Source organism: Ambystoma mexicanum, chromosome 11 (genome assembly GCF_040938575.1).
Source record: "Ambystoma mexicanum isolate Mex_15411 chromosome 11, UKY_AmexF1_1, whole genome shotgun sequence".
In the NCBI taxonomy this organism is placed as follows: domain Eukaryota; kingdom Metazoa; phylum Chordata; class Amphibia; order Caudata; family Ambystomatidae; genus Ambystoma; species Ambystoma mexicanum.
In genome coordinates this window covers 598,005,847-598,026,293 of record NC_090934.1, presented here as the reverse complement: position 1 = coordinate 598,026,293, position 20,447 = coordinate 598,005,847, and the positions used below count along the sequence as shown (strand labels likewise).

At 43.5% G+C, this 20,447-nt stretch overlaps 1 protein-coding gene across 2 annotated transcripts in view; it reads left to right on the top strand.

Annotated features, from left to right (window-relative positions):
• Positions 1-20,447, top strand: part of E2F8 (E2F transcription factor 8) — a 490,718-nt gene that overhangs the window by 187,230 nt on the left and 283,041 nt on the right. For both annotated transcript variants that reach the window (XM_069623464.1, XM_069623465.1), the window contains exons 5-6: positions 7,611-7,916; positions 8,483-8,644. In XM_069623464.1, the coding sequence (XP_069479565.1) occupies positions 7,611-7,916; positions 8,483-8,644 (468 nt within the window). The remainder of the gene's footprint in view (positions 1-7,610; positions 7,917-8,482; positions 8,645-20,447) is intronic.

Sequence of the window (20,447 nt, the reverse complement as noted above, 5' to 3'; positions counted from 1 at the left end):
GTCTGAGCCCTGCAGAGAGAGACCCGAAGTGAAAGAAGCTTGGGGAAGGGAGCCCCTCTTGCAACTTGTGTTTAACTTTATCGTAGGACATCTGAGCCCGACAGAGGGAGATCGTTTTGGTTAAGACATTATTTTGGAAGAAAGAGAGGGCCTTGAGCGTGGAAGGCCAGGCAGGCCTCGATCCACGGCTTTTTGAACTGTGTATATTGTATGGAAAGCTGAGCCAGAGTGCTTCATCCTGCCTAGAAGGATCACCTCACTCTGTGAGGCCTAACGTGGTGATGAGGGCTGGTTCAACCAAATTATCACTTGATCAGACCTTTCCTTTTGTAGACAATTTTCCTTGTCATCCTTTGTACAAGAGATTGGGCAGGCATTAGGTTTTTTTTAGCATAGGCCATTTTGATTTGACAGACTCCTAGGACTGCATGATTTATTATTTGACGTTAGAGACTACTCCCATGTTAGTTATGGGCAGAATGGGAGTTTTTCCAATCCCAACCATTAAAATAAAGGTTTTACAAATTGTACCCATTGTGTCCGTTTCTGCTTGTGATACCATGCCTCCTCTACACCAGGGGCCGGTAGAATGGGCCCTCTGGCACTTGCAATAGAACCTCAGAAACAAGGACCCCTAACTGGGCAAAACATACTCTACACCAGTCAGAGAATCTCTCTGAGATCCGTTACCACGAACCACCAGGACAGACACCGTCAGCTCATCGGGCTCTGGAAAGTAACCAGGAATGGGGGCCTTTCCCCATTAAGCACAGACTCACTTATACCAATGTGCTTATCCTCTCCTTTACACCAACAAACAATAGAACACAGGTATACCCCTTGATCAATTCGACCTAGCTGCACACATACCTACACTACTCCATGAACACCTCAACAGTCTTTTAGAACGCAGTTCGACCCCACGAAAAAATCAGCCTAGCAGCAAACCTAATTTCATACACAGGCTCCACGGCCGCCAGAATGCAGACTCTGGGGCCAACTACCTTGCACACATTCCACTGATCTCTCACAACCACTGCACTGCCCCTACCATTAGAATGCAGTCACTCTCCGCCCAAACCGCACTGGCTGCACACAAAGTGCACCAAAGCATTATTTGCTACCCTACTCTCTCTCTCTCTCTCTCCACTGACCTGGACTATGGTTCCCAAGGCTGTTCAATCCTTAGCACTTTGAGATCATACCATGCAATGCTGCCCAGGCTGGACTTGAGCCCACCCTTATCAGACATGCCCCTGTGTCAATGCCTCCACCAGAAGAAAGTTTGTGTGCTCCAGAAGAGTTGTTGGCCTTCCTGTGTTTTTGCTTCATTGCCACAGTGCAGGCTCTCACTTGCTAGCTCTTAAGTGGTTCTCGTGTGGGCAGTAGTGAGGGCCAGCTAAGCCAAGGTATCATGTCCAGGCTGGGCTTTGGGTTGTGTGAGCTGGGGGCCAGGGCTAACGGTGCAGTCAGTCCAGCAACAGGCCCCAAATAATGCCCATGTGCTGCTGGGGACTGCCCTCAGTAGGCACCCTGACAGTGGCACAGTAGTGCTATTGTAAATGAGTGCAATACCCCTCCATGTGACCCCCAGATCCGTTCCAACTGGATCAAGTAATCCATGCTTGCTTTGAAGTTTTGGGATTTGGCCACCGCTAATGAAGGATATGCTGAATTCCTAAGGGTGAGGCTGGCTAAATGAGTATACATGACTTTTGGGATGCAGTCATTTTACCACTAGGGTGCACGTTCTCAAAGGTTGCAGGTCTGAATCACTGTTATTTGTGTTAAATATAAAAACGTGTCTTCATTCTTATGTTTGCAAAATGCTCTTTGATTTTATGCAGAAGCAGCAAGTAGCTTGCACTAGTTCCATTTCTCCTCCTCCCAGTTGGCATGCATGTTTTCAGGGCTGACTGAAAATCGCTGGAAAATGAATTCTAAACCTTCCAGCCATCACTTCTTTTGTTGTGCTATAGTCGCCCCGAGTGGGACGGTTATGCACCTAGACATGGGTCCAGTGCCTGCTGGGCCTAGAAACCCAAACCACTCCTCACTGATGAGGCCCAACAAGACCAAAACATGTTTTGAGATTCTTGTGTAGAAGGGTTGTGACCAAGCAGTTTGGGCTGGAGTACCCCTTTTTGGTTGGTACAAGCCTGATTTGCACATTGTAAAAGCGGTCGGGGTATGTTGGAAGCCTCCCGATGTACAGGCAAGAGCAACTTGGCCCTGGAAATCCCCTTCACCAAGAACGGAAGACCCAGCGATAGAGCAAAGTTCCACTGTCTTTATTATGCATTCAAATGTCAGGGATCGCAGCATGAACAACATAACATTCTCCACGTTCACTCTGTGTCTAGGTGGTTTTCAGCTAGTTTTGTTCACTAGTGGCATCACAAAATGTGGTTATGTCCCAAAAAACCTAACTTGAGACTGGGTAGGTTAGTAAGGTGAGCTATAGGTGTTCATGCACCCATTGGGTAACCATATCTGATGGCTCCTCCTGAGACAACCTCCAAAAGTATCAAATACAAAGTTACAGGTTAGTGAAAGGTGGTTGGCCAGTGCCATGTTGTATAAACTCATTAGTAGGTGAATAGGGATTGGACAGACATGATCTTCTGCGCCTTGGAGTCTAAGACCAGTACTAGGCGTACCGGCTAAGTGCAACACTCAAGGTAGTGGGAACCACTCTGAAGATACTGTGTGTTCCCAATAAGTTACCTTCCCTGATCTCTTCTGCCGTGAGACAAATGTCTTTTTGAACATTTGTATCTCCCTGTATTCAGTCCAGTGGGAACAGCTATCTCTTCCTAGCTCAAATGAATAGGCATTGTCCGCCACGTTTCAGGTCAGGTGTGTAAGGAGCATGAAATGGCTCCCTTCTGTCTGTAATTATGAGGATTTTCTGCTTTGGCTTCTTGCAGGTGCCCTATTGTTCCTGCTTATCTGGGAACATTCCTTCCCCCTGTGTCCTTGGCTATCGGTGTGCGGTAACTGCGCTGGATGCCTACTCGGTCAGCTTCAGCTGGATCAGTCTATCAGCTCTTTGTGTCTCGAATTCTCGAAGCCTCTCCCATTCACTCCAGTGTAACCATGTCGTCCATCTTTATGTGCATGACTGTCCCTGTTGGTTGCATTGAGCTTCAGCAAGCTGTCATATGTATTCTTAGGCATATTGCAGTTTTCTGCTTAGCGAGAAGTATGTGTGTCAGTCTTCCAACTATGTGGGTCATAAGCATATCCTTTGTGTCTATCGGCAATAAACTAAAATATCTGCGTTGCTTCGTGCAGGAATGCATTTGTGCTTCATGTCTAACGCATCTGTCATGTCAGTCGTGACGTCATAGGCTCTGTGCCTGCGGTCAGTCGGCTTGCTCTATAGAATGCAGGCTTGTCTCTTCTAGGACGTCATCAGGATATGGGCTGGATGGCGTCTCTCACCTGTGATACATCATCGATGAAGTGATCACAAGCGTTGTACATCTCTCGTTTCTCTATCAGTGGGCTGAGAGCGGAATAGGTCCCCCTCTTCAAAATGGTCTTTCCCCCTTTGTGTAATGGCTTGGCAGGCGAAGAACGATGTTCTGGTGGGCTGCCCAGAGCAATTCCAGAGGTTAAGATTACATTCTAAACCTTTTAGCCAGCACCTCTTTTGTTTATATATGTATGCACTGGGACCATAAATTAAAGGGTCGGGAGGGCGATGGCACCCTGGTACCCCCTATGGTTTGGGTGGCCCGCCCCTGCCTTTACCACTCTTCACACTCCTAAGTCTAAGACTTGTTGCTCAGTCACACTATCCAGGTAGTTTGGCTCAGTGCTTTAAATGGGAAAATAGGAGTTCAGTTACTAGCCAATCTAAGCTTTAAGTGGGCTGGGGCTCATCCCGGAAGGATTTTAAAATTGCTCTTGTGCCGAGGCTCATTGACCCATATTAATTAATATCACACTGTGTGCCTCGCTCAGTTTTTCTTACGTTCTATGCATGTCTCACTCTGTTTCACAGTCTCCATTTGTGCTAATTTCTATTCGTCTTTCTCCACACTTCCACTCTGTAAGAGAATAGGCTTTGGCAGCATGACGTGCTTAAACATCTGTGATGGCTAGCACAATCTCAGTATAATAGTTTACTGTTAAGTCTTGAGGACTTAAGTCAGGACGGGGGAAGACTATTTCCAGTGATGGCCGCCACACAGCCGACGGTAGGTGTCCTTCCTGTTGCGGTTGAAGAACCTTCTCTAGGACAGGATCCCTTTAGACTGGGATGCTGAAATTCATCAGGCTGGAAACATGCAACGGCTCGAGCAAGGTAGCCTACTGGAGAGCTGTTAAGTCGATCGGGTGTTCGAGACACACTTCCAAAGGCTCATGATGGCTTCATCCTCGAAGACTTCTAGCCTGGTTGGTCCCACCAGTCCAGGGGTTGGGGATTCATCGGGCAAGGCGCAGAAAGGGATGCTGAGCCCCTTCAGGAGTCTTCTTCGGATCTTGAGGCGGGTATTCTCAGGATTCTTGGCTCCAACACTGATATCCGGAAATGGCTGAAGGAGTCCTATTATGCCTGGAAGCAAGTCCAAGCCACCAATGGTAAGGATCTTCACAATTGGCCAATCGGGGGCAACTATTGGTTTCACTCATGCCCCACACCTAGACTCACTGGCACCATGGACCAGACCGTCTCACCCACTTTCTTGAGTAATGCACACACAAAGGCATCACTAGACCGTGAAAGCAGCTGCTTTCCTGGGCAAATGCATGGCTGTATATTGGATTTCCTGACCTGGGACAGACAACCGTTTGGCCAAAGAACAAGCGCAAATCTCATGGTGTTGCCATTTTGGGGCACTAGCCACGTTTAGTAGCCATACACGGTAAACACGAATGTGCACACCAGAAATGTCACAAAAAATTGTACCACCAGCTTGTCTTTCTGCACACAACAAGTAACCAAAAATCGCCAACTGTAAAAGACTAAATTGATATGAAAGTATCCCCATTGCACTGCACTATAAGATACTGTGTGTAATGTTAAACCAGTTACTAGTGTAAAAGTCAAAAAGGAATAGTTTCCAAATACTGATAGTTGAAAGGACTGATCAGTTTCCCCATAACAAATGACCAAAACGGCCGGAGTGAAGCTGATGGCTTCATTTCTCAGTAAAAAGTGTGCATAGGTACAAAAACAGAAGCAAAAAAAGTGGGGTTCCATAGAACTATGGATGGAAAGTTGCCAAAAGAGAAATATTTAACACTCACCTGCTCCAACAATCTCCTCCACACGCTGATTCCTTCCTTCCTTCCTCCTGCTGGTCTCTTGGTCGTCCTCCACCTCTGACCACAACTGATAAACTCACTTCCTGTTCCTCCCTTAAGTACCCCTACCCGCTCTATCAGATTGGTCACTTTTCCATATCAAATCTGTTCTGTTATTCCTGCCACAGAATGTGTATGTGCATGGAAGATCTCTTTAAGCCCTGCCCACTTGCTCTGCAGGTTCACCGCTTAGTGTCCAAGGTGGTATAACAGCAGGTTACTACAACTGTTCATGTTTTGGGTCCGTTCTTTTGGACCATGCCGGTACATTTTGGGCACAGTCCCTGATGGTTTAGTCGGGGATGTCATTTCACCAAAATGCATGGGGCAGCGGAAGTGACATCACATGACCCTTGACCTCTGACATCACAGGAAGTGATGTTATTTGACCCCACCAAGTACACTATGAAAAATATGGTTACAATATTACTGTAACGTGATATACATTTTTCAAAACGTGGTTATTTAACCAATACGAATAACGCCACCACTTCAATAACTGTAAATATACTGTAACGTTTTTATTATCTGGCTTATGTAAATATGTTTGTCTCACTGTAAGTTCTCTACAATGCTCCACTGAATAATATTTTAACAAGCTGTCTGTAACCTCGCTGTGATACCCAAGGGGGCGTGTAACAAATGTAATAAATTAATTTCATACAAGAATGCATCACTTATGTATCGGCAGAAAGAAAATGCTAGAACTACAACTTGCGAAAAGCAAAATACATATAGTCCGAAATTGATGCTTATTCTACTCTAAATGCTTTTTGGAGGATTTTGTCTGCATTGTGAATTTGAGGTGTTTAAGAACACACTAAATAAATCAGTTACTCACCCTTTGAAGTGTTCCTGAAATTAACCTTTAATGAGTCTAGCAATTATTGTATGAAATTCCAGAAAGACAAATGGGTCAACTAGCCACATGGCGTTGGCCACAGCCCAGGAGTTTCAATTTGTTTTTAAAAAAGTGTTTTTTTGTTTGGGGGTAGCAAGGGAGACCTTAGTGCGAACCCTAAATGACGTCCCTGCGTTTGTCGGTGCTTGCTTGCCGGCGAACTCCGACAGATTCGTAACTCTGGTTGCTTCACTGCTCTGTTGCGCAGCTTTAGCAGCGGTCTTTCTTTTGAGCCCCGCGGTTGTACTCTGGTATCTGCGGGGCATGTTCTGTTCTTCCTCTTTCTTCTCGGCCACTTAAAGCCTGCAGTGCTAAAGCTGGTTCTTTTATTAGGCGTTCTGTTTCTTTGTTTTCGCGTTGCTGGTTTCTGTGAATATTTTCAGAGGCCAAGACATTTACTGGCACAATTGTTTGGGATAACAATTCGGCCCCCTTTTTTGTTGGGCCTCAAAGTGATAACAAGCTTTTACCCATGCTTGAGGGGAGCTCCCACCCACCTAAGGTAGCTCAAAAGGTTGAGCGCTCGCTGCTGCAATCTGAGCGTGACCTGCAGGTTGCAGGTTCGAATCCCGGCAAGGCCAACTCAGCCTTTCATCCTTCCGAGGTCGATAAATGAGTACCAATTTTGGTTGGGTGATATTGTATGTAAATATGTGCTCTGTAAAGTGCTTTGGATTAAGGCGCTATATAAATAACATATCATTATCACTTATAAGCCATGGGTGCTGGCATGGTCACAGGGGTGTAAAAAAAAAATATGGTTGTGTCGAAACGCACGTTTAAAAGGGTAGACACGGTGACTGTCACCAGCCTGATCAGGATACATATAAATAGTAACAAAGTAAATTGGAGATGGGCGAAAAGGGACACGGTGTCCCTGCAGTACTCCATTTAAGGTGGGTGGTACTGCTACACATAAAGATGTGGGGAAGAGGGATAAGCTCTCCCTGTGCTGGTTACTTTAAGGGCTGACCAATGTACCCCGAATGACGTCAGATGAGCAGATGAGTGAGGCTAAAACGACACCTCACCCCGAAAAATCATGATCCAAATCAAACCGTAGATTCCATTGAAGTAAATGTAAGGAAAGGGGGAGGGGGGTGCAAAAAGAGAAAACATTTCCCTAACCAATGTTATCCTTTATTTACTATGCTCAGCTCCTTTTCATGTATCCTTCATCGACCCTAATGTACCAAAGTGTGGTTGGTTGCCATCCCCTACTTTATTTTCTTCTTTTCTACGTCCTTTGGTGTCACAAATGCAATTATGGTAGTCTGCAACTGTAATGTTACATGGAAGTAATAAACTAATGATGAAGCATGACTTGACACTAAGACTAGAGTGCCATCAGCATATTTCTGAATCTGTAACCATCTCATTCTGTTTGTAGGTGTTGAGCGCCGGCGCATTTATGATATTGTGAATGTGCTAGAGAGCCTCCACATGGTCAGCCGTCTAGCGAAAAACAGATACACCTGGCACGGGCGTCACAATCTCATCAAAACCTTTGATGCCTTGAAAAAAGCCGGGGAGGAGAATAACTATGCTGAACAAATCCTGGTTATCAAAAGGAGAGAATTTGACAGAGAGTTTGAGTTCATTGAAGATAAAAGCAAAGAGTTGAAAGCGAACCCTACAACTGTTGGGCACTCGGATATGTGCTTTGTTGAACTCCCTGGAATGGAGTTTAAAGCCGGTATGTACACTTTTTCTTCTTCAAATTTCGCTCATTCAACTCTAACTTTTTAAACTAACCAAATATCCAATGGCTGGCAAGGCCTTACATCATTTCAATAGAAATATCTTTCTGTGTCTGAGCAGTAATAATGACATTGCCCTTCAACATCCCCTACAATCTTTCTCCCGTTGGAATATTGAGATTGGATTGTGCTCATGCGAGACTTTTCCACTCTCCAGACAATGTCCAGCAGATCAGAAATCCTATGCTTTTTTTTATAAAATGGGAAACTGGTATGAAGTGGGGTGAGATTCGTGTGGCCAGTGTAGTTCAGCTCTTCCCACAACGACCGCCTTTCCGAAGGGGAAAAAAAACCCTGCAAGTTGACGGTTTCTTTAGTATGTAGGTAGTCACAGTAGCTTGGCCTTCCAAAACCTGACACTTATACAAACCTTGATCTCTCTCCTTAGAGGTTGATGTCAAACTTCATCTCTCGGTCTTGTTCTTCGTTGCAGTACATGTGCAGTCCCCTTGCAGGATTATTAACACTTGGAAGTTAACTGTCTTTTATTTCCTCCTTTTAGCTTCCGTCAACGGTAGAAAAGATAAGTCTCTGCGTGTAATGAGCCAAAAGTTTGTAATGCTCTTTCTTGTATCAAAGCCTCAAATTGTGAGCCTCGAAGTGGCTGCTAAAATCTTAATTGGGGAGGACCAAGTAGAAGATTTAGATAAAAGCAAGTTTAAAAGTAAGTGAAACACTAGTTTAATGTTCTCTGAGTTGCATTTGTTTGCCTTCAATTGATGTGTTATTGGGGCTTTCCTTTATGGAAAACATTGAATTTACACAAACAGTACACACAATACAGTTTTAGCGTTAATTTGTCAACGTTTTTTTTTTCTTCCAAGGAGCAAAATGTACCGTAATGAGTACGATTTAAAAAATAATTTTGTGTAATTCACGTGCATAATTTGGATTGTAATCGAACAAACCATTTGCAACATTTGCCTTTCATGTATCCTTTCTCAATTTCATGGTTTCCATTTCTTTTGCTGAAGGCAAGCCTGACTATTGGAGGAAACCCATGCATGGAAATCATTGCCTCCAGATGAGTTACTTAACTCTACCACTCACCAGACCAATATCACTTGCTCGATTTCCTACAGTGCATAGTTTGGTTTCTGCAGCCTCCATGGCGTGATTCTGCAGTTCAAAAGAAGATGTTGATGGATTTGAAGTGGCATGGAGCTGTTATGTAGATTTATATTTTTTATACCAAATCTCCTTTACCTGTGAGACCCCCAGCACTTTTTGCTGGTCTTGTGGGTTTTTGGTCTATGTTCCTGGTTGAGTGGGAACCTTTTTTCCCCACTCGCCCATTCTTTTACTCTGGCTATGGGAGTCATAATTGTGTCCCACCATACAAGTGTTGCTGGGAGCCCTTTGGGCTTCCCTTTTTATTTTATTTTCCTTGTGCGAACACAAGTTCCCAAGGATGTGGGGAGTATTTTTTTTTTTATTGTTTTTATCCTTCGTACCTTTTTTTAAAAATGTTTTTTTTTTTTTTTTTGTGAGATCAGCCCAAACCATATTATGTGGAGTGCTGAGGGGTTACACTGTATCTCATTTCACACTGCTCGTGTAACCTTTTGGTTACAGTGGCAAGAGATCATCTGAATGGCTTGTGACAGTGGCAATGTTTGTATTTTTCCTACCCTGCCTGTGTTCACAACTGCAGTAAAGCATTCATTAGTTTTCAGACTTTGATTCGGTGCAAACCATCACGTCAACATATGCAAAAAAAATCATAAAATAGACAATGATCTAAATATAAGAAAAAAAAAGAATGTAATGCACAGAAGAGTCACCATTGACCCGAAATGGTGGCTGTCGTCTTTTCTCTACCAATTCGTGATGGCTTGTCCTTGCGCCATGCAGGGTGGGGGAGGTCCTGGTTTGACTTTTGTCTTTGGCGTGAATCCTTTGAGACTCCTGCCAAGGCTCAAGAGTATCTGTGAGGACAGGAAGCGGGGGAGGATCCCGAAACTGTGCTGGTCTTTGTCTTCGTCTTCTGGCATACCTGCTAGGAACCGGTTCCAGCCCCCAAAGTTTGAATGTAGCATGAGTGCCGATTGGGGCTTATCATAAACTGGTGGAACGCAGCAGAAAATTGCTGCAAATGTGATATCATTGGGGTAACGCCACGTGTCACAAAGTCAGCCCTTGTGTTTGGGTCCTCTAAGTAATGTTGCCATAAGATTGCGAGGGTGGAAGATTGTACATTTCTATTTGCCCTAGGCTTATGTTTGTTTATTTGTAGAGCGCTCCGGACCCATGGGTAGAAGGGCACTTAAGGACACGGTTACAGGCAAAAGATATGCATTTACAAAGTACATCAATTTACAAAAGATTTGCATAGTACAACAATTTACATATAGTACAGGTATGGTTGCGGCTGTTAGATATTCAGGATGATGGTGGATGCTACTCTTTGTTCAGTAACCAGCCAATAACAAGTTTCCTAAAGATCGGGAAGGACCCAGTGGTTTTGATTGAGTGGTATGGTGTTCCAAAGTTGGAAGGCTAGTACAGTGAAACTCGCACCCCCTGCTCTTTTTAAGGCAAATCTGGGCACTAGCAGGCATAAGGAGTTGGATGATCTAGTGGTTCTGGATGTGGATTTTAGAGTGAATTTGTTGGAGGGGTACGGTGGGGCTAGGTTGTTTAAGGCCTTGTAGGTGAGGCAGATAGTTTTGAGGTCAATATATTGCTGTATGGAGAGCCATTTGTACGCTTTCCTGGTTGTGGAGATGTGCTCACGCCTAGGGATGTTGATTGCTGCGCGTAAAGCGTTGTTCTGGAGAACCTGGAGTTTGTTAGTTACGGATTGGCTGGCTCCTAGGTACAGGCTGTTGCAATAGTCTAGTTTGGATTGAATGAGCGCTCTGGCCAGAGTGAGGCAGCTGTCTGAGGATAGGAAGGGTCTTCTAGCCCTGATTAGCTTACCCGTATAGGCAGTGGCCGAGGCGGTTGAACTGATTTGTTTGGAGAGGTTGGTGTTGGCATCAAGGTGAAAACCTAAGGTTTTCACACTTTTAGCGATAGGGATGGTGTTACCGTCTATGATAATGTTCTTGTAGCTGGGACTGAGTTTAGACAGGTTGTTAGGAGAGACGACCAGCAGGAGCTCCGTCTTCTCATCATTCAGGCAGAGGCCGTGGGTGGCCATCCATGCCCGAATGATAGAGAAGATTTTGTTGATCCGGGTGACGTCCGCATTGTAGTTGCCTTAGATGGTGAGGAGAATCTGGGTGTCATCTGCATAGTTGGTGTAGGTGACACCAATCTGGGTGTCATCTGCATAGTTGGTGTAGGTGACACCCAGACGGTCCAATTTGTCGAATAGGGGCTTTTTAAATATATTAAACAAGGTGGGGTAGACACAGGAGCCTTGTGGGACTCCGCAGGTGATGGGGATAGGGTCAGCAGCAGCTGTTGTGGAGAAGACTTGCATGGTTCTATTCGCCAGGAAGGATTGTATCCATGCGGAGGCAGAGGAGAAGTGGGCTGCGATAGATAGGTGGTTGCATAAGATTTCGTGGTCGACTAAATCGAAGGCCGCTGAGAGGTCTAAGAGAAGTAGGATGGCTGCATTTCCTTGGTCTTTGATTTCATCAATCTGGCTTTTGAGGTCAACCAGAGCAGTTTCAGTTCTGTGTTGAGGTCTGAAGCCAGATTGACGTATACCTAGCAGTTGGTTAGATTCCAGGTACTCCTGAATCTGGATGTAGGCGACTCTTTCCAGGATTTTTAACAGAAAAGGGACAGTAGTGATGGGTCTATAATTTGTTGGTATGGCTGGGTCTAGGGATTGTTTTTTTTAGGAGAGGGAGCACCCAGGATTGTTTTAGGTTGTTGGGGACAGAATTGTTAGCAAATGGGAGGTTAAACTTAGTGATAAAGGGGGAGAGGTCTCTGGCAGCGTCTTTTATTATTTGGGCAGGGCAGCTGTCCCCTTTGCAATTAGGGTTTTAGGGAAGTAATGATTTATTGGACTTCTAAGATGGTCACTTTCTTAAAGGTGAAGCCTATATTGGCTTTGTTAGGTGTTGGTGGGCTTAAGCTAGGGTTGGCGGTTTTGTTGCTGGGTAGTTGTTGTTTGTTCTCGATTTTGGTCTGGAGTCCTGTGATTTTATTGTTGAGGGCATTCTGGATGCTGGTGCACCAGGGTTTATCTTTTGAGCAGTTGTCTGGAGGGGGATTGGGTTTTTCTTGCTCCTTTAGAATTTTAAATGATTCTTTGGTGGAAGAGCCTGCCTGGTCAATCCTAACGTTATAGGCATCTTTTTTGGTGCGAATTATCTCACTTTTGTATAGCGCGGAGATGTTTTTAAGATTGGATTTGTTTTCAGGTGATGGGTTAGTTTTCCGTAGTAGTTCTAGTTTGGCTTTCTTTTTCCGGAGTAGTTTGAGTTCTGGAGTGTACCACAAATTCAGGTGGTTTATTGGTTTACTTTTACGTAGTTTCAAAGGGGCAATGGTATCAATGGCAGTAGCCGTGGAGTTGTTGAAGGTGTCGACTAGTAGGTTAAGGTCGGCATTGTCCGGTAGAGCGTTAAGGGTGGGTAGGACCAGAGGTAATAGGGCTTCGGCCGTGATGTTGCGCTTGTTTCTGGTTGGGCAGGCTGGTGCCAGGGGGCGTTTCTTGGGCGTGGCCTGGTTAGTATGAATTTCGAGTGGGATAAGGTAGTGATCTGTCCATGTAAGAGATTGGGGGTCCTTACAGGTGGTGTTGCAGTTAAGAGTTGCTACCCATTCGAGAATTCTGCCTTTCTGGTGAGTCGGTGAGATGCTGAGTTGAGCGTATCTGTGCTCCGTTAGGGCGTTTGCTAAGGATGCGGCTGGTGCGTCCTTGGGGTCGTTGTAGCCCAGATTGAAGTCGCCGAGGATAATAGTTTGTGCTAGAGGCTTGGAATTTTCAGTAATAAGCGCTGTAATGTCTTCCTCGAAGGTTCCCGGAGGGCCTGGAAGTCTATATATAAGGTGTAGTGTAATCGTACTTGTGGGGGAGGTTTGTAACTTGATTGTGAGTAACTCACAGGATTTAAGAGATAGGGTGGAGACTAGTCTGCAGCCTAGTGTTGATTTGGAGATGATTGCTACACCTCCTCTCTTACCATTAGGTCTGTCGGCTCTAAGGATGGAGTAGTTGGCTGGAATGGCTAGCGAGTGTGGTCCTGAAGCCTCATGGAGCCATGTTTCCGTTAGTGTAAGGAAGTCCAGATCATAGGTTAGAATGGTGTCAGCAATTTCTGTGGGGTGAGCGGCCAGGGATCTGGCATTGAGTAAGGCTCCTTTTAGGGGGAGTTGGTCAGGCGCATTAGGGGTCTTTGATTTCTTCTTAGTTTTGGTGTTGAGTTTGGTCAGGTGGATGCTATTTGTAAGCGGCAGCCTAGTGCCTAGTCTATTGTTGCGGGTGGTGAGGTCAGGGTTGGTAGAATGTAAGGGTTCTGGAGATTTCAATGTGGGGGGGGGGGCGTGCGACATGGCACACTAAGTGTGCTATGATTGGGAGTCTTGTTAGAGGTTGCATTGGCAGGGGAGCTGTTGTCTACGGAGGAAGTAGGGTGGGAGTGGTGGTTGGGTGGAAAAGGCGGCTGGGAGGGTGTGTACTCTCAGTAGCCTTTGCATGGTGCCAAGTGGCTCTGGGGAACTAAGTGTTGCGGTTCTACTTATTTTGTACTTGCAGATTACATTTTTGCCACATGCCACAACTTGGGTAAATCTACCTGTGGGTAGAGGCTGTTGCAAGGAGTGGGGGTTATCCCTCGTTCTTTCTTTCCCTGCCGCTCTAACCAAACTCAGAACGGCATTGTAACAGCATTTATCCATTTGATAAACTAGGTTTGGCGAGATAGGACCTAAACGGCGTCACAAAATTTGAAGTGGAAAGGGGGCAGTAACAGTCTGCCCCGGGCTCACTTGGCTCTACATGCGGGCTCTATTGGGAAGGGTAAAAAAGGCGTTTGTTAAAGAAACATAGCAAGCGATATGCCAAGTATGGAACAGCCTTAAATATTAAGCTTTCTAACAAAAAAGGACACCACTAAAGAACATCAAAATGAGGACATACCATCTCTTCCGGAAAACCGCTCGATGGTTGATAACAAAATCTTTGCCATAATTTTAGACGGCAATCATTGGGTCTCCCGGCTGGGCTTAGCATTTCTCAATTTGAAAAAAGTAATGAAAACATGGTAAATATGGACAATGTATTTGCAATAGATCTATCGGCTACACCTGATTTGGAGAAATTTTCCCAGGAAAAATTGGAATAGAGGTGGGGGGATTACTCTTGGGGAAGACCCTGAAAGTGTTATTGAAACATCGGTAAATCTGGGGGTGAAACTGGATGCGATCAGTGCAATGATACATATACTATTGGGAATTTGCACCAAGCTAATTAATGACCAGGCAGTGATTAGAAATTTGGTGGCCCTGGTTGTAGAGAACACAAACATTTTAGACAATTATGTGGAGAATGTCCTAAGGAATAAAATATCTAAGAAAGATAATCTCGTAGAAGTTGGTGTGCTGGAAGAAAAGATGGGCGACTTGAGTGAGCTTTATATGATAGTGGATAAAGAAAGTGACAAGACCGATGCACTGGAGGCTGAGACCCCTGAGATGAAGAATAATGAATGTGCGATAAAAGGAAATGAAGATATAGATAATGGCTCTCAGGGTGATCAGACCCACCCCTAGGACGCAAAGAAACGAACACGACGAAAGCGTAACAAGAAAGGCACCAGAAGTAAGGGCAAAGTAGGTAAAGCTAGAAAAATTAAGGAAGTTAAAAGGAACAGTATTGCTCTAGCTGAGACGCTCAATAATGATATTGAGTGTGTGGAAGTAGAAGACAGTTTGAGCTGGATCTGACATACAAGGAAATGGAGGAAGGCAATTCAAACCCTACAAGCAAACAAAAAAAGATAAGGGACTAGAAAAGTGTATAAAAGGGAAGCCCCAGACTTTGGCTCCTGAATCTGAACCGAAAGCGACCCTATGAGTGAAAATGAAGAACCCAGAGTGAGGTTTTTGAACATACCCTTCAATAAGGTGATCGATTCCCTGAATACTAGAGAGAAAGCTATCTACATAGCAGAGCTGGAAAGATTGGCAATGAACAAAAATAATTTTGAAGGAAGTAAAAACAGGATGTGTGATCTAAAGGTAAATGCGGTCAAGTGCAGTAGCCTGGGTAAAATCATTAAGATCATTGAGAAAAATACCCCGGAGGAAAGCCCTTTCTTAAATAGGACATGGTTGCTAGGTATATTGCATGCGATTTCCCCAACTGCAAATCATTCAAACGGTGGATATTGAGAGAGTGATACTCCGTGATTTGGGATGCTGGGAAAACTGGGTGATCGTGCAGTTTGGGACAGCGGTTATTGTGGACCTGAGAAGGGAGAATTTTAAGGTCCTATGTGGAAAAGGGTTTGAAATTATGATATGCAACACCATTGGAAATACTGACCTAGAAGGAAGTAACTATCAAAACCGAAAAGCCTATAAGGATGTTAATACAAAAGAGGGCAATCACTTGGAGAAGTGGATCCCGGATAGGGATTACTTAGATCATTGAGATGAGGAGATTGGCAAAGAGCCAACGATTCTATCCTGGAATAGCAGAGGTTTCCGCTCTATACTACATAAAGATGGAATTAATCTGATGAGGGAGTGCAATGTGTTTGACTTACAGGAGACTTGGGTGAGTCGTGAAACGTTGCTAGAGGGTTTTAATATACTGACCAAACCTGCAGTTCGTGGTGACAAAGGCCGCCCGGTAGCTGGGTTATGTATAGGGGCTAAAAATCTTATCGGGATAAGAGAATATGAACCATCTAGATACTCACTGTTTCTAATGAGTGCTATCATAGGGAACTTGGGGCCACTTGGAGAAATATTACTTATGGTTTACTCCCATCCGGCGGGTTTAACATGTCCGAAATAGGAGAAATTATAGCCGACACAATTGAAGGATGGATAGTCAATTCTCCCAGATCAGAGGTACTGTAAATAGGAGATTTTAATGCTCATTCAGATTTGGCCAAGAAAGAGATGGATAAATGGAATGATCTAGGTGGTGGGGTTGAGACTATATTGCCCTCTGAGATAGGCAAATGTGGAAGTAAACAAAGGCACCAAAAGCAGGTTGTAGGTGGTATCACCTGGGTCATGCTCTTCCAGAATTGGGGGCTGGAATACTTGGAGCCACGGGCCGGTGGGATAAGGGAAACTACCTGGACTAACATTAAAGTAAGCTATCATCTTGATTATATGTTTGCTAACAAAGGGTTAAGGAATCAAATAGAACAATTTGCTCACATATATACACCCCTGAGTGACCATAAAGCACTTAAATGTTAACTTGTTTTGTTGTTTCTACTAGTATGGCGCTTGTGCACATTTAATATGCATTCCCTTTATTCACTGAAATGGGCAGTAGGAATAGTCCACACGTTTTGTTTTTAGATACCATTGTGGTTTATTGTTCACCATGAGTGCTGACACGTGTTTCGACCATAAGCAGGTCTTTATCCAGGCTAGGTTTGGGATCTGATTTAGGTGGTGAAATAAGAGACTGACCGACATACCATGCCACAGTGTTAAACAACACCACATGAAACTGATGCGCCTAACCAGGAAGTGATCCTCACACCTTGGCTACACACTTGGCAACACCTAAGTCACACCTCCAACCTAGCCTTGATAAAGACCTGCTAATGGTCGAAACACATGTCGGCACTCATGGTGAACGATAAATCACAATGGTATCTAAAAACAAAACGTGTGGACTATACCTAATGTGCATTTCAATGAATAAAGGGAATGCACATTAAATGTGCACAAGCGCCATACTAGTAGAAACAACAAAACAAACTTGTATAGACCTATACCTTGGGCACCAAGAGCGCGGGCCCTATGGTTTCTACTAACCGGCTGCATGTACAACTAGACCAGAAGGAACACAAGGAATAAGGTGCGGCAACCACCAGTTCCTAGTGCTCTCATGGCTTCCTGGAACCTAAATGTAAACTGTTTAAAGTTTTGCAGTATAAATGGCAGGTAGGTGCTACCATGAATATACAAACTACTTCAAGGGGAATAATGTGGACAGAAAGTAATCTAGAAAAGTTTGATAAAATGTTTAATATGCTTCATTTGGATGGACAGGAGATTTCACTTAGTGGACTGGATGTGGTAAGCAATCTTCTGATTATGATTTCAGAAAAACAATTGCAGATTCAGTATAACACAAAGATCAGGGAAGAAGCATGACAACCTATTTGATAAACAGATTAATAACATGAAAAAGGGAGTCCAAGAAGACCTAAAGAAATTAAAAAAGGATGACTCGATAGAAGAGGGGGTGAAGCTACATTGCATAACGGCCATAAAAAGTGGCTGAAAGCACAGTGTTAACGCGAATTGGAAAATTATTTACGTATTATGCAAAACACACATTTTTTTTATACCTATATCGGCAATACTTGTATGGGGGTGAACATAGAGATATTAATGCTTTTGGGCAGGAAGAATGGATAGGATATAGCTCCCGGCTCTTTTATAAAGAGAATGAGAAAAGCTATATTAATGAAATATGATGGGATAGTAATTGGTTGATATTCCAATTTGATATACATGATATACTTAAAATAATAAATAAAATGAAATCTTCTAGCGCACCGGGGCCAGATGGGCTAGCGAACATAGTCCTAAAACACAATCCAAAAAGTGGGCTTGGCTACTGTTGGAGCCATTTGCCAATATATGGAAAAGGGGAAAGATACTAGATAGCTGCTCTAAAGCCATATTTTTTTAAAAAGAGGACAGAAATTCCCCTGATAACTCATCTATTGGCTATGGGTGACAGTAGCTGCAAGACCTTCTGCTCACTATTACTGAGAACCATCAATAAGTGGAGCAAGGAAACTAAGTTGCTATCAGTACAACAAACTGGTTTCAGACAGGAATTACAGTATTATCGACAACCTGTTTATCCTTAACCATATAATCTCAGATACTATGGATAATAAAGGGACAAGACTGTATGTGTGCTATTTCGATTATTCATAAGCTTTTCGACAGCGTGGATAGATAGACTTTGTAATAAGCTAGCTAACTGGAAGATTTGCCCAGTAATTTTGCAATTCCTGAGACAAATGTATAGGGGAACCAGTCACAATTTGTCTAGGTAAAGGAGCTAAAACTTCCCAGATGATTAAAACCAATATTGGCCTGAAACAGGGCGCTGTCACCTCCCCCGTGCTGTACAACCTATATGTTGCTGACATGTGGGAAAGGTTTACTAATATATAAATAATTTTCCACCAAAAGTTGGAGGGATGGCCATCAGCTGGCTGATGTACGCAGATGACATGATACTATTAGATAAAACGCCTGGGGCGGCAAAGGATGTTAAATGTGGTACAACAATATTCTAAAGATAATAATCTATGCGTCAATGTTAAAAAGAACCAAGATCATGGTGTTTGAAGGATCCAAAGGGAAGAAAGATGAGTCCTCCGACAAATGGAAAATTGATGCAGAAATATTGAGGAGGTAGATCTCTACCCCTATTTAGGCATGCCGATTACGAACAATCCCCCTCGAGATTTCTACCAAGATATGGTAGAATCAAAAGTGATTAAAAAGTGGAATATTATGAGAGGCTATATGATGAGAAAAGGTGGCCATTCCATGGAGGGCTTTTTAGAAATCTACAAGAGTTGTATTAACTAGGGGCATTATATGCTCTAGGATCTGGGGGGGGGGGGGCATATTGAGAACATAGGGATAATAGAGGGAAAGATATGGAAACCGTTGTTTGGCGTTCCCAGATCTACCCCGATCAAAGCAATAAGATGCGAATTGGGGCTTGCTGCACTCAAAACTTTGTGGAGAATAAGGGGTTGTAAACTGTATGTGAAAATTGTGGTTTGGGGTAATGATGAAGGGAGCTTGAGGAGTGTAATTGGCAAAAGTCTGAGCAAGAGAGAAAAGCTGAACACCTATATGAGAAACATGAAAAACACAGCCTGATCCTTCCTAAAAGAAATTAATGTGAGATTACCTACCAATGTGGGGGAAATCAAAATTATGCATAATTATCTTAAAACAAAAGCATTAGAATGGGACGTCAGGGATAACCTGTGCAGACGAGCTAAAAAGAGACGATATGCACTATATTCTTTACAAGGGCTTAACCCGTCTAATCCCCGGAGCTATTTGTTGAAGGTAAGGAATAGGGAATTTGTAAGATTCATTACCTTGCTCCAGTTTAATATCCTGCCATGTAAAATATTAAACTTACATGGCAGTTACATGGTATATGAATATATAGGTTCTTGGACTGGAATACCCAGAGAGGAAAGAATCTGCAGGCACTGTCGGAGGGAGGTTGAGTCTATCAGACACTTGCAAACTGATTGTGAAAACCTACAAGAATGGTACTAGAAGGGCTATAAGGACCTTGTTAGTGACCTAAGAATGATTTCAGCGGATCAGTTTTGGTCGACAATATACATGGCTAAAGCCTTGGTATAAATGGGGGCAGCATTTTACATTTGGAAGAGAGCTGCGACTAAACCACTTTGAGAACATTGGCTGAGGGATTGTCATTGATACCAATGCCAAAAAAGCCACGTAGAAGACTACCAACTAAAAGGGCCAAATCCTATGTTTTGGATGTGATATTTTAACTTATCGGTGCTATGATTTTTTTGATTGAAATGATGTTGTGAATTGTTCTTTTATTAACGTTTGTGTTAATGTTTTTAATGGTATTCGTATATAGATACCTTTTTATTTATGTACTAATTAATGAATTTAACATGTAATGTCAGATATTATCATTATTATGAATGTATATGAAATGGTAACATTGTAAAATGATCTATGAAGAAAAATATTTAAATCCTTGTTTTAGATACTGTATAAGGTTTTAATTAACCAGTTTGCACTATAAATTCAATAAAAAAAATCTCATTTTTTAAAAAAAGAGCCAGAACAGTGAGTGGAGTAGGGGGGAGTAATTGAATAGTGTCATATTCAAAAGAGGAAAATGTGATGTCAGAAGGGGCATGCAGTGTTCAGGGCCTTATTGATAGGGAATTGCACACTGCCACCCTTAACAGGTTGGAGTGGGAAAAGGTAGCAGCGTCAGTGTGGAGGCTGCTATTGTAAAGAGTCATGAGGTGAGATTAATGTTTGTTGATGGTGTTAGTCGAAGTGGTCGAAGGTTTAGGATGACTTGTCACAGATGGTTTCTGCATTCCAAACAGAAGGAATAAGGTGGTGGGATAGATTAGCAAGTGTTGTCCGGTAGGCGAGGAGATACGAGTCTGGTGATCCTGGGAGAACGAGAGCATTGGATTTGAGAGGTAAGCAGGAGTGTGTGGGGGGAGATGGGGAAGACCGAATTGAAGTTGGACCGAGTTGAGGTTGAAGGCTACTGTAGAGGAGCAGGTGGGTGCATTTTCCCA